Below are 15496 nucleotides of genomic sequence, written 5' to 3'. Positions count from 1 at the left end.
GACAGCCTAGTTTGGCTCATGTACCGTTAACTTCAGTGGGAAGTCGAAACTTCTAAAAGAGATATTTTATATCTCCTTTAAAGCTAAAGAAAATTACACAATTATGTATCTACTTAAGTGTTCACACCAACATTTACAAAAACATTGTTAAAATCATCCATACCTTCAAGCAAAACAAAACAAACAAAAAACTGAAAAACAAGTCCTTTTGTCTCATAGTGGAAATAACAAGGGTGGTTTAGGCTCTCCTTTCTTTTACTTATAAAAAAGAAAAAAAGAATTACAATTAAAGGGACATTAAAGGAAAACCATGGTTTGAATAGACTCTACAAGGCAGAAACTAGATGGTATATAGAATGTTTGTTGACAAGCCCGTTAAAAACTTCTTCAACCCTGACTTTCATTATCAGCTCTATGTTGGCTTTCGGGTAGATTTATTATTACAAAGAATGGAACTACTCATATCTCAATAGACTATGGCTGTAAAAGATATTAAAAGTGAATTTTAAAAAGTTGTGACTTCATATGCCAACAAATGAGGTCAAAACTCTATCTTTAAAAATCCTGGGGAGACAAAAAATTTCATATGTTCTACAGAACTTTCCTTTTGGAAAGTACTTTTAAAATTATATACACCCATTATAATGCGAATAATTGAGAATTATAGAAGTGCTGCTATAATCTCCTTATCAGGCAGCACATTAGCACTAGTCACAACAGCATGGAGTTGTTTAAAATCATTGTACATAGCATAGGAAGAACCTCAATATAGAAGTCGATAAATCATTCAACAACTAACAAGAACACAACTTGTTCCAAGTTATTTATATATATATATATATATATATATATATATATATATATATATATATATATATGTATATGTATATATATATATATATATCTAAGGCAATAAAATATCCCTGCCCAAAGGTAGTGCACTTAAAATTTTGTTACAAAGAGGTGATAGCAATATACATTTTAATACAAACATCTATAGAAGGCAAGATTATTTTAGTGATACATGATGCACTATGTGAAGGAACTTTTCAATTGTTAAACAATATTTCATGCATTCATTCAACAAATATTTATCGAGGACCTACAATGTGCCAGGCATTATTCTACGTGCTGGAAATTCGTAAGTAAATAAAAGCGAACAACTCCTTAAATTTACAAAGTTGATTTTAGAATTCTATCATTGGCAGAGGAATTTTTATTTTCTTAGTGAATGTATGACACTCCATAGATCATGACTCAATATTTTCTCTTGAGTCATACGTACCATTGATAATAAAACTGCACATATTTAACTTTGGTATACTGTAAGCAGTCTTGGTACAACATGAAAGGTGATGTAGGGGAATACAAACCACAACCACTGTCTAATTCAACACCTTTCTTTTCTAGAAAGACAAATTTAATAATTAAAAGATCATCATAAATACAAAATGAAATATCTGATGATAAGAGGAACTAGACTAGGTGTACATCTTCAGTAACATAAACACAGACTGCAATTGATATCTTTGCTTAAGGTCTTGCATTAAACAGAATTCTGGTTGAAAGGCAGACGAAAAAAATTTAAAAACAGAACATTTTATCTTAAGAAAAGACGTGCAACAGAACATTTCACTTCAGAAAAGTTCAACTCTTTGCACTCTTACTTCAATGACGCAAAGAAATTTAACTCCCCGGCATAATTTCCAAGTGAATCAAAAATTGAGTGCTTTACCAAAAATCATAAAACAAAACCATTTTCCTGTAAACAAAAGTCTTTACAATGGAGGGACATCAATTGCAGTTGGGTTTATTTTTGCTTCCGTAGCCCCCCAAAAAGGCTGTCAGCATAAAACAAACCCTCCTTTATGTACAGACCTTCATAAGGTTCTATCTCCTTGACTCCATTGTCTAGGAAAAACAAAATAAAAACAAAACAAAAAAGGGAACCAAAGCACAGGGGTTAAAAACAACAGAAATTTCCAAAGATACAGAATGTATGTATCATCTATTAAAGAAAAGTTAAATGGTGATTTTAAATATATATATAAATATATATGTATTTTTTGGGAAAGCACATCCAGTTACTAAATAAAGGGACCATTTAAAAAACGAGGTTGAAAATTATTATAGTCTATCATCCATGCTTTTAGAGGTCCTTTATCCCAGAATTTATAGATGTTTGGGGAGTATGTTCATCTGTGTATAAACAAATAGTGCTTCGTATGCAAAAATTTGAAAGTATTTAAAATATCAGTACAACATGCATCTTTCTTTGTATATTCATGATTACCTTTTTTCTGGCACTCCAGTTTTGAGAAGGATCACCATTGTTGTGCATCAGCTAACCAGTCCTTTGCAGTGTGTGAAAATTGATTTGGCTAGTTACTAATAAACTTTATGTAACTATCAACAATTACATAAACTTAATTGTAGCAAAGAAATATCATCCAATTGCTTATTTAAGAGCATTAAGTTTACTTTTTAAAATGCATTTACTCAAATCTTGAAAATGTGCAAGAGCAGTAACGGAAGGTTATTTTATCTCCAAATATTACAAATTTTAAGTGCAAAACAGGTAACATTTATAAATATATTTATAAATATAACTACTAGCAAATGCGGCTAAGGCGTTCAATTAACAAAAGAAGAAAACTAACACAAAGGTAGTAAAAAAAAAATCTTGATTCACCTTAGCTTCCATGTGTATTTCCTATATGACATAATTAGAAATAAAACTTACTTCTCTCCAGTGTTCCCTTTGGTGGAAGTTGAGGAAGTTGTCGGCCCCTTCGTCCTGCTACTGGAGTACTGGACGGGCTTGTTTGGACAGACCCAGTACGAGGATGTGACCTACAAGATACATCATTGATGTTCATTTTCAGTAGCGTGAGTTAAATAATTTTAACACATTTGGTTCATATGATAGCTGTGCAAGTGCAATTTTAAAAGACGTTTAGCTGCTGATTAAAAGGTTAGGAAAGAAGGACAAAATATGGATATTTGAATGATTGTCAAGAGATGCTTCTACTTTTGTGTAATATGCATACATACACAGATACATGCACACAGAATCCTACAGTAACATCCATGGAATTGTTAAATGTCAATTAGTATTCTATCTAGATGCAAGCAACAGTTCTGCCTCTCAAAAAATAAAAAGTAATGCTTTACATTTCTTTCTACCAGATTTCAAACTCTCAGCACTAACCTCCCTCCCTTTATCCAAGGAGATTTTTACTCAGGCTTATATTGGATATCCCTTTATTAGAAAATATCTCATGAATCTACAAAAAAAACCCCTGAACAATTCAAAATTCAACTAAAGAAGACACTGGTTAATACATGATACTAGTATGGATAGAAAGAAACTAAAAATCTAGCTTTATTTATTGTCATTATGATGATTGTTCCAAAAGTGATGTCTAATGGACACAAACAATTTCTCATTCTGTAGGAGAAGAACATGATAGTTATGAAGTGCATTATGGGGGGATTTACCCAGGACTCCTGATAAATGAGAAATCACAAAACAGATGTGGTCAGGACAGTTAAAAACAAATTACAATGGTAGCCACACACTATTATATCCGCTGAATATAAATAGTGTGCTTACACTGAAAAGGTTAGTATCAATTGTTATTAGTGATCAGCCAAGGATGATAGAAGAGACCATTTAGCTGCTGGGAAAATAAATAGGTGTGCTGGAGGGGCAAAGGGGAGGTTAGTCCGATTGATTTATCTTTCACCTCGATAAGGCAGGTGAAGGAGGGGCAGATCTTCCAGTCATTAATGAAGGCATCGACCTCATGAGGTTTGTATCAGGACGCTCAGTGGATCTGGAGCGGGCGGTGGTCCGCTCTAGGAGAGGCCGTTGTTCTGTTGGTCTGGATCTGTGATATGGCTGTCTATCTGCTGCTTCACAATCCCTGAAATGTTAGTCAAAAAGCAGCTCAGTTGATCTTTAGTGCCCTTCTGCTATTTGGTTATGATGCATCAAACTGATTTTGAAAAAGGTAATTGTTTAAAATTATCGAATTTGTAAAAAAAAAAAAAAAAAAAAAAAAAAGTTCTCTTCCCCAACATATTCTGAGCCAGTCTCGCTAAACTTAAGAAATCTAAGGAAACCCCAATCTGCCTCTAATGGCATTCCCAGTGGAGATGACAGGAGTTGCTCAGTTATAATCAATGACAACCAAAACTGCCTGCGTTCCAAAATGAATTCCCTAAATGAAACATGTGAAATATGTGAAGTATTCTATTTTCCAAGAATTCAACGGCTTAGCCTAACATTTTCACGAGAGTGAAGAACATACAAGCATTAATCCTAAAGCCCCTAAGGCAGATTGTTAGCGTGTCAGCTGAGATATTAAAAGGCTTTCAGCACAAACATAGTATAGTGATACATCCCAACATTCCAACAGAAGAATCAAAAGGTTGTTAAGAAACCACTGCAACCCTGCGGGCTGTAGCCATATGTAAACATGGTCCACAAGAAAAATCACAGAAAGCTGGTCAGTCAGCCAATCTGTGCCACCTATCTCGGGGCACTTTAGCAATGCCAACCAATGCAATTCAGAAGGGTATCGGGATGCCTGGGTGGCTCAGTCAGTTAAGTGTCTGACTTGGGGTCGGGTCATGATCTCACAGCTCCTGGGTTTGAACTCCGCATCGGGCTGTCTGCTGTCAGCTTACAGCCTGGAGTCAGTTTCAGATTGTGTCTCCTCTCTCTGCCCCTCCCCTGCTCACTCTCTCTCTCTCTCTCAAAAATAAATAAACATTAAAAAAAAAACCCAACAATTCAGAAGGGTATTAACTGATTGAAATAATAATGGTTCTGAAACAGTGTGATCTCTTTGACCACAAACAAGTCCAATATCAAAACCTAATCCTTGTTGAAAGAAGTATATATACTTAAATGTGAGGAACCCATCATTACTGATTTTTATATCCCTGGAATCAAACATAATGCTTTTAACACCTAACAAGTGATCAATAAGTGTTTTCTAACACCAGCCCCACTTTCTGCGACACAACCCTAAGAACACAAGAACGCTAACTTTGGCTCAAGAGCTCCATATACCAACGTAATACCTGCAAAAATTATTACCTCTCCATCTAGTTGTAACCACAGAAATGGAAATGTTTCTGTATTATGGACCAAGCATTAGTCTCCCCCAAGACTAATGTAAAGAACTTCCACTTTCTCTATAAGTTCTCTCAATCTTATTGTTGATAATGAAAAATGCAGGCAATTAAAGAAAAATAAGAAAAGAAAGGACACAATTTCCTACATGTAATTAATTACATGGCACACAATTTTAGACCAGCACACGTGAGATTGGAGGACTTTAGGAAGTGAGTGCTGGGTTTTTATTCTACAACATCTTGTGATTCTCTCACACTTTAAATTCACAAGGTAACAGAAGTCAAATCATTTTTAAATATTTTTAAAACTATATACCATGATATGATTGATTTCCTAAGTTTAGCATTTTTATATAAGTATATCCAGGATATATCAAAAAAAAAGCTGATATATACCAAGTATAAATACATATAACATGTTCAGTTACTTCCAAAGACAGAGATGAAAAAGGCAACCTGATAAGTATAAAAAAAAAAATCCTAATTTTATTTTTGTTCCTGAAAAACTATTTGAGAGAAAACACTTTTCTTTAGAAATAAATGTGCTCAATAGTTTGCTGTTTTTAATGTACATTATCTTTGTATACCTTCACCACAATAAAAAAGCAGAAGCAACGTAACATATATCCCTTAGAGTCCTTAAAGCCTATCTTTTTGGAGAGTATCAATAATTACATTATTTTCAGATTTCCTATTACGTTAACAATAAGCTTATCTCATTGTAAGACATAGCAACAAAATTTGGTAGAATGTCTATGACCACCCTAACATAAAATGAGGCTAATCCCTCATGTATTTATGCAAAATTTGATTTATTCTGATCCTATCAAGCAATTTTTCCAAGTGAAAAGTAATATGTTAGGACATACATTTTTACTTCTTTGACACTACATTTTTAAAAATTGAAATACATGATTGTGAGTGAAATCCGGAGAATTATTTCAAATTTGTTGCTGTGTTCAATGTCCTTAAAAGGATACCGCTACTTATAAAGCAAATAGGTCACTCTTTAGGCAATATCCCTTAGGAAAATTCCTCTTTAGTGGAAGAGCTGTTTGAGGACTATGTCAACATTTTAAATTTTGCTTATATTTATTCTCTCCATTTTCATAAATAATATGAATTATCTGATTTCTGTAGCATGAAAGGAAAATTGGCTAATCAGTGAAACACAAAAAGAGCCAGGGTAGAAGGTGGCAATTTCCTGAAATGTTCATCATAGATCGTTAAGGGGAATGGAAAGCAACCATATTTTAAACTTTGAAAACACAAGAGAAGATCAACACAGGCTCCCGCTCAAGGGTAAGAATAAGTCTTACTAGAATTACTAGAATTAAGACAACAGCTGAGAAAGTTGAAAGTAGCAGTGCCTAAGTGTCACCTATGGTGCCCCATCTCGTAGCAGGTTCTTTAAGAGACTGAGATATAAAACTTGAAAACTTCCACCTAAATTCTTAGTGAATTTTAAGATAAAGAACTTATAAGTAATTTTGAATGGTAGCAACTGAAACGTGGGAAATACGCGTTTGCAAGGCATAAAATATTTTAGAGCCTACCTAGGGTTTTTAACTAGGGTATATATTTCAATGTATTTTTTTTTGTAACTGCATTTATTTACCTTATTTTACTTTATGCATTTTAAAACATTCTTCTAAAAAGGGTGGCCATAGGTTTTACAAGATTGCCAAAGGGCGAGCCATATAAAAGGTTAGGAACCATATACCTATAAATTTAAATCTTTCTTAGGTAGTTTGGTTGTTTTTAAAAAGTGATATAATATCTAAAAAAAAGTCATTTAATATCTATCGTAGTTCTATTTTTTAAATAAATTGTTAATGTTTTGTAACATATGAGTAAAATAGTTCAGATTTCTGCATGTATCATTTACCTGGATAAATACAGATTATTGCTCTGTGTTATGTAGTGGCCCGTATTCCAAATTGCAAGCGTTTGCACAGGAGACTGTTTAATAGCCCTCTACAAACAGAGCTAATTCATATCGACTGATAATACCATACCAATAGCCAAAACTGTAGCAACCCTGCTTTAAAAGCATACAATAGCCCATGCAGAATTTGAGCTGAGGATTTCTAAGGGAAAAATAATTTTATAATCATCCAGTGAAGTTGTCCAGTTTGATCATTTTTCCCCCAGTACAGTTGCTCTTAAAAGATTTTTTAAATTTTCACGTATCTGACACAGCTTTTACGTATTTCATCACTTGTGCAATTCACTTTTCCTATTCTCAATTACAAGGGATTGTGACTCAATCACAAGGACTCTCAAGCACAAGGGAGTTACTCATTGTAACAGGAAAGAAAAGGGCAGTGGGCATTTGTTTCTATAACCACTTACATTCAACCATCACAGTGCTACAATTCCAGATCAACAAAAGCTCAATGTAAAGCATCTCTGTAGGTGTGATAAAAGAATACTAAGAATACTTAAAAAGCAAAACAAGACAAACAAACAAAAAACAACCAGCACAATGTAAAATTTCAAACTAACATTCAGATGTCAGTGAAACTGTCCTAGTACATAACTCAGAACTTACAGTCTATGATACATTAGACAGGCTTCTTTCATATTTAGATTGTAAAGATGGCATAAATAAATGTAAATGGTTTTCTTAAAAAATAAACTTGTAGGGGCGCCTGGGTGGCGCAGTCGGTTAAGCGTCCGACTTCAGCCAGCCCCTCCCCCGTTCATGCTCTGTCTCTCTCTGTCCCAAAAATAAATAAACGTTGAAAAAATAAATAAATAAATAAATAAATAAATAAATAAATAAATAAACAAACAAACTTGTAGAAAGTGAAGCTTTTTAAAAATTCTTTTTTTTTTCCACAAAGAAATTATTTTCCTAAAGCTGAAATCTTAAATTAAAAAAAGAAAAATGTAAGTGTATCTCTGAAGGACAACAATTATAATCTCTGGTTTGGGGCAAGAAACATCTTCCCTGTATCTATATTGTGTAATACCATAAGCTGATTAACAGCAGAAGCATTATGCTTTTGATAAAATCTATTGAATGTCTAGAGATTTTCTGAGCATTAGCTGCATAATGAAGAAATAACTACATGATAATATCTTAAAATTAGACATTTTAGGGTGATTAATAAAACATATATACATATTTACATAATAAATAAAGTAATTATATGACTCAACTCTATAATTTTCATGCTCATCAGAAATTACAATGTACAAGTTTAAATTTGTAAAAACTGTAGTTTATATTATTTTAGTATTGCTTCCAAAGTAAAGAGAATTGCAATACACAAAATAGTCACCATGGAAATCATGGTAAATAAATAAATTAATTAATTAATATTGTGTACGAATAGGAACATTTTATTATTTTGGTGGAAGATAGGTCAATTTATCCCAAGGCATGATGGCATCTCTTTACAGAACATTTCTGTTCACTTAAATGTAAATTCTGTACATTAGTTAAAAGTGAGTTTACTCAACAATAACAGCAATATATACTGTCAGCCAAGTTAACAATTGAAGATATGAAACAGCAGTAATACATATAGTGATGTGAGAAAGCAAGACACTTCTAATGTAGAAAAACATATTACTATCACCCTTAGGTCTATTTTATCACCAAAAAAGAGAAGTGCTCAAACAAATCTAGAGAAGTATTTTCTTAGAAATAGTCATTAGTCATTGTAGGAGATAGCAAGAAAAAAAGAGTAAATATCTCAATTTCCTGAAGAAAATTAGGGACAAATACAATACTGAAAAATAAAGATATATTGTATTATTAAATATGCACACACAGAAACGTATAAGATGTAAATGTCTTGAGGATATTTTGAGTATTTTCTTAAATATTTATAACTTTCATTGTTATTTAATTTTTACTTCAAAAAATAACAGAAACAAAACTACAAGTAAGCAGAATTAATTATTTACTCAGCAACAGTTAACATGCAGCAAATTAATACATTATTAAAATATATATTTTTAAAATCCTGAGATAATATAATTACTATCTATAATCTATAACATGCTTACTTTACTAAATAATTTTCATTTTTCAGTGGATGTTAAAGTTTAAAAACATTTTGTCAATTGTAAGAAATTAATGTTATTCCACTAAGGGATGGGCACCCCCCATGTTTTCCCTTCCCAGGTCCTCAAACAGTCTGAAATAACAAACATTTTAAACGTGTGTTTGTAAAGGACCAAATTATGCATTGTTACTGTAATATATGTACAAATGTTAAGAGGGCTGGTCCTCATAGTAGAATGCTATGTTCAACGGTTTCACTAATCATCGTTGAACAATTCACCAACCTTCCTTTGTTTAGCTAGGTTTACAGGGAGAGTGGAATGGGTATAGGGCAAATATCTCAGACATACTGCTACTACCTGCCCTTAGCTGCCACTTCATGGGGTACCAATCACACAGTCAGAGGTAGTAGTCCAAGGATTAATCCCCCCAACATGCACACACACACACACACACACACACACACACACACACACACACACGTACACGGTCTAACAGAACAAGATGTATGCCTATTTTCAGGCATAAATACTAATTGCCTCAGTCACTACTGATGACATGATGTCTAATAGTCAATAAAAAATGACTAGAAACACCAAAAGGCAAGAAAAAATAGGGCCTGCTGTCAAGAGACAAAGCAATCAACAGAGTCAAACTCAGAGACGACACAGATTTTGGAACTATCAGGGAATTTCAAATAAGTCTAACTGACAATTAAAGACTATATTAGAAAAGATGGACAACATGCACGAAAAGATGGAGAAGTTTCAGCAGATAGATGGAGACCATAAAAGAGTCGGGCGGGAGACATGCGGTAGAGAAGGGACACAATGTGCTGTAGGGTCCCCGGCTGGGGGGGTGGGGGGCAGTGGGTGTGATGGAGGAGACTCTGGAGCAGCACCTGGAGGACACAATGAAGAATCCGCCCATTGTTTGAATCCTGGGCACAGATTCACTAGGACTTAATCTGGGCTGCTGTGAGATCCTGTCAGATTAGCATGCTGGGGTGATATCTGTTCTAGCTCAGCAAGCAGCTGGGCTAACTTCCAACCCCACTGATACTCCTGTGATGTGTCTAGAATCAGATAATGGGAATATTATGATCCAGAAGCAGGACGGTATCACAATGGCAGTACATAGCAAGACCTTTTGATGTCTTCTATCCGTTCTCTAGCAGCCTGTCACAGAGGAACTTAATTCTACCTATGTTAAGTGTCTTATAGAGCTATTGAAGTTCCAGAAGTTAGGTCGTTCATTTAAAGTACATTAGGCACTTTTCTATTAATTTTAAAGTAAGCTTTTTTACACTGTATGGACTGACTTGTAAAAATACTAGTAAGGAAGAATCACAGCTTGAAGTAGCAGGTCCAGGTCATTTTGTATACAGAATTTTGTTATGTTCAACAAATCAGGTTGGAGGGAAAAAGAGGCAAATGGAAATGCTGGACATACAGAAATTAAAATATGGCAAAATATTAGTTAGAAAATTAGCCTGGACTCAGTTTATAGAGATCTTAAATGCCTAGTAAAGAAGCTTAGGCAGGGTTTAATTTTCTATGAGAGTGACCTAAAGCTTCTGAACAAAGGTAATTTGTAAATAACGTAATGAATTAGGAAGACGAATTCAGCAGTAGTGTATGGAATGAAGTAGAGTAGGAAAAGGCTAACTTGTAGTAATAGGGGTAAAAATAGAGAAGAAGGTATGGATGACAAACATTATAAATCACAATGTACAAAATATGAAATATGCAGCATATAGAATATGCACAATATACAGAATTATACAAACAGAAGGTTAGGATTAGAAGGAATCTCAGAGGCCATATAATCCAATCTCTGTCTTTTTAGAAATAAGAAAACTAAGGCTCACAGAAACTTGGGATACGTCACACAATTAGATGTTTTCTGAGCTGGAACTAGAATTGAGCTTTCTTGATTCAGAAGTCTGTTAACTTCACTGAACTATAAAGTGTTCAATAGCAAGGACTTTTTTTTCCCTCTGAAACATGTTTGACATCCCCATATGAATTAAATGTAGAAATAAACAAGCCAAAGCAAAAACCTGAAATTCCCAGCCTCCAAAATGAAATGATGATCTATTAATATAGATAAAAGAATTCTAGGGAGGAAGGATAGTAACTCCAGTTTTGAACTTAAATTTGTGAGAGATAGAAGAATATTCTGTACAGAGGTCAATCAGGTAGAGAAATCTGGCCTTCAAAGGAGAGAGTGGTACTGGAGATACAGTTTGAGAAGTCATTGCACAGTATTATATTTCAGTATTGATTGATTAATTGATTCATTATTTCAATACTACTTATTGTGCTCATATTATAGGCCAGGAACTATACCAGCTACTGGAAGTTTTGGTCAAAGCCACAGAGATGATGGGATACAGGTCAACATACAGTCAAAAAGTTGAGGATGTGAGAAATAGGAAACAAGAGAAGGAGACAGAACAGTCAGATGGTAGAATGAGAATCAGGATAGTAATGCGTTAGAGAAACTTTAAAAAGGCAGTATTCGAGAATGGCAGGTGCAAAGAGGCAGCACACAGATAAATATATATAAAAGCCTTGGCCAATAATAATCACAGGGAAAATAATTTAAAATAAAGGGCTGGAGGCAGCAGTCAACCATAGAGGGTTGGAGCGTAGGAGCTGATGAAGGAGTGTTTGAAGCATATGTAAAAATACATACTCAAAACCATGACTTAAGAGACAGAGAAGTGAATCATTCTCAAAGTAGCTTGAAGGTTTGCAGAACAGAAAGAAGGTATTATTTAGATTTCATCAGTAATTCAAGAAGAAACAAAAATATGAAAATAAGAGATATTGAAATGCAAGAGAAATGAGAAATAATTAATGAAGAAAAATTCCAAAGACATTAAGAGAGGTTACAGTCAGAAACACAAATAGAAGGTGGAAGGAGATTGGTAATAACACAAAGAAATTAAGATAGAAAGGAAGTATGAGTTACTTGGATTTGATCACATTTACTAAGGGCTCTCAGTACTACTTACCAGAAAATGGCATCTATAGGACAACAGTCTACTGGACACCTAGGTGGCTCAGTCAGTTAAGTGTCTGACTCTTGATTTTGGCTCAGGTCATGATCTCATTGTTCGTGGGATCAAGCCCCATGTTAGCAGAGCCTGTCGGGATTCTTTCTCTGCCTCTCTCGGTCCCTCCCCTCCTCATGCACACGTGTGAGTGCGCTCTCTCTCTCTCTCTCTCTCTCAAAATAATTAAATAAACTTAATAAACTTAAAAAAAAAGTCTACATTCCATACAGAAATCTCATCTGTGACTCCACTAACTTTATCAGAATGCTTTCTCTAATGAGGTTTTAGTCATGGCCCCAAATACCTTGAGATAAGACCATTCACTGCCTCTCTTCAAACTCCATGGCATTCCTCCCAGCAACTTACTTGGGTCTATCACCAAAACCAGTCTCAATTCTGGCACCAGAACAACTTTGTGATAAACTTAGTAAAGGGCAAGCTCAACTGCCCCGGATATCATCTAAATTCTTCACCTCCTGTACTTTCTTCCGTACTGTTTCAATCTCCTCTCATTCTCTTAGCTGTTATTTTCAAACCTCCTTACCCATTGTTAACAAACTTTCTTGTACCATCAAGGAATGGTTTTGTTCTGTAGAACGGTTCCTGCATATCCCTACCTTAAATAATATCCAGCTCAGCCTTGCAAACTCTGCTTCCAGTATCGCTCACAGCAGGAGAAGCTACTTATTCCTTCGTATTTCATAGTCCATGGATCTAGGAGAAGATGCCTTCCTAGAGGCACTCTGGCCATTACTCTCATACCATAAGGTAAATATTTTTCTTTTTTTTTTAATTTTTTTTTCAACGTTTATTTATTTTTGGGACAGAGAGAGACAGAGCATGAACAGGGGAAGGGCAGAGAGAGAGAGGGAGACACAGAATCAGAAACAGGCTCCAGGCTCTGAGTCATCAGCCCAGAGCCCGACGCGGGGCTCGAACCCACGGACCGCGAGATCGTGACCTGGCTGAAGTCGGACGCTCAACCGACTGCGCCACCCAGGCGCCCCTAAATATTTTTATTTCTATGAAGCATGTAACTTAGCTTGAACCTCCATTAAAAATTCAGGTTGCTAGTATCTATTCAACTTCCAATCATTATCTCTTCTCTTCGTCATGGATAATTTGGGGAGCTGGTTGTCAGCTACCTTCTTTATCCTGATTCCTATGGTAATGCTAGGAGATTTTAGTGCACATGCAGAAAACTCTTCAATAATCTTGAACCACAAGATCTTCAAAACCTCAATCATCCTCACATTTTTCCTGCATTACCCCCCACCCCAAAACTACTGTGGATCTTAGAATCCAATGAAACTATTTAGACTCAGAAACACTAAATTCCAATATGTATCTCAAATTCTGATTACAATAGCTAATTCTGTCAGGTGTCTCATAATCTCGCTCCAATTTTACTTGATGTTCCCTTGATAGTCGATACCAATTCCCGACAGTATGTATCACTGTATTTGCCTTCCTTCCTTACCCATCCTAAACTCCTATGATTGGTCATCTGGCCCACTCCCATATCAACACTCAGATTCCTTTCTAACCCAAATCTTTCGAACATTTATCAGAACCCCAAAACTTTGTTCCATGCCATAATCTGATTTCTCTATATTGAGGCAACTGTGAATAACTTCAGGAAAGTTTGGCGCACTGCAAATTCATGGCCTCCCACTTCTGCTGTGCTGCTATCATCTTTTTAGTTTTCCTTAGTTCCCATCACTTTTTAACCAATGACCATTTTAAACTTCCTCATTTCCAATCAACATCATATTCAACCTTGGGCCTCCACCCTCGAGAATTTGTGTCAAAAACAACCACCATCATCTCGGTTTACAGCAGCGAGATCATCGAGGCTATGAAACATAATTATCTTCAACTTCACAACTTTTTGCTAAAAACTTACTTAGTTTCAACTCTCTCATCAGTTTTCTTCCGGTCTCAAAAATAAACAAGAGTGTCTTTCTGTTTACAAACTCCAGCTGTGTATTGAGTCCATTCTCCTACCTAAGACCTTTCTAACAGTCATCCTCTCCTTTTTCCATATTTTCAACCTATCTTCTCCTAAAGGATCCCTTTCTCCAGTCTACAAACTCATGATGTATTTCATATTCGAAAGAGAGAAATCTGCTTTGATATCATATACCCCTATCCAATATTTCTCCTCCACATTCATAATGCATCTAATTTCTTAGCTCCCAGTCATGTTTCAGGCTACTGCAAGCTGCTTTTTTTCCTTTGCCACCCTTCTGAAGTCACCCGAGATGAGTCACTAATAACTCCTCATTTGCCAAATCTCCTGGGTGTTTTTCAGTTATTATTTTTACTGCTGACATTACTTCTTCCTGCTTCAAACTCTCTCCTTTTAGCCCTATTCTTCTCACTCTTCCTTCTCTGTGTCTCTTCCTTTATCTACCACTTAATTGTTAATGTTTCCCAGAGTAGAGAAAAAAAATCCTTGGCCTTCATTTCATGGGTTGTTTCTTAGGTTGTTTTCACTTTTATTTTTGTAGCTATTTCCCATTATGAGTGAATTTACTCTCAAAGTGCTCTATATAGCCCAAATTTCTATAAGTTTTAAACTTATTTATTTTACTCCTTGCTAGAGTTTTCTCCTTAACTCTCTCAATAATTCCAAAACTGAACTTGTCCCTCACTTAAACTAATTCCTCTCCAAACATTCCTCCCCTTTGATACTCAACTTTGTTAAGGTACTACATGCATCCAGTTACCCAAACTAGAAGGCTCATAGTGTTCCTTGACTCTTTGCTCCCCCTCAACGTCCAAGTCCTATTATTTACCACATATTACTGATTTCAATTGATTAAATCTCTGGTCTTCTTTCTATCTCTCCATCTATTACCTTACTTAGTTCAGGTGCTCAAAGAGGTTTCTGCTGCCCAGAGATAGTTCTGCAAATATCCTTATGCATGCTTTTCTTTCCCACCCCTTTTCTCAACCATCCCATACAGTCTCTAGAGTAATTATTCTAGAGTGAATAAGTATATTATAGCCATCTCCTAATTAAAACTCTTTGAAGTACCTTCATCACTTACAGTCTTAGATCTAAATTCCTTAATAGAACATACAAGTTATCTGTAACAGGGACCATCTCTATCATTCCAGATTTATTTCTTGCTATTCCCTGCCTTGTGGATAATGCTTCAACAGCACTAAAACTAAAACATGATATGTATTACTTTAGTAATTTTACTCATACATTTCTTTAGAATTCCACTGACATCCTACCTTACCTCTATATA

At 35.0% G+C, this 15496-nt stretch overlaps 1 protein-coding gene and 1 pseudogene across 49 annotated transcripts in view; one reads left to right on the top strand and one right to left on the bottom strand.

Annotated features, from left to right (window-relative positions):
* Positions 1 to 15496, bottom strand: part of RIMS2 (regulating synaptic membrane exocytosis 2) — a 612755-nt gene that overhangs the window by 196424 nt on the left and 400835 nt on the right. For 23 of the 49 annotated variants that reach the window (XM_045050081.1, XM_045050053.1, XM_045050067.1 and 20 more), the window contains 2 exons: positions 3750 to 3929; positions 2744 to 2853 (listed from right to left, as the gene is read on the bottom strand). In XM_045050081.1, the coding sequence (XP_044906016.1) occupies positions 2744 to 2853; positions 3750 to 3929 (290 nt within the window). Of the gene's footprint in view, positions 1 to 1878; positions 1912 to 2743; positions 2854 to 3749; positions 3930 to 15496 lie in introns of all 49 variants that reach the window. The other 26 variants (XM_045050079.1, XM_045050046.1, XM_023248368.2 and 23 more) reach the window with 3 other exon arrangements.
* Positions 10047 to 10322, top strand: LOC123383228 (annotated as a pseudogene).

This window comes from Felis catus, chromosome F2, assembly GCF_018350175.1.
Source record: "Felis catus isolate Fca126 chromosome F2, F.catus_Fca126_mat1.0, whole genome shotgun sequence".
Lineage (NCBI taxonomy): Eukaryota > Metazoa > Chordata > Mammalia > Carnivora > Felidae > Felis > Felis catus.
The sequence above is the reverse complement of the archived record's forward strand: the minus strand, read 5'-3'. Positions and strand labels throughout refer to the sequence as shown.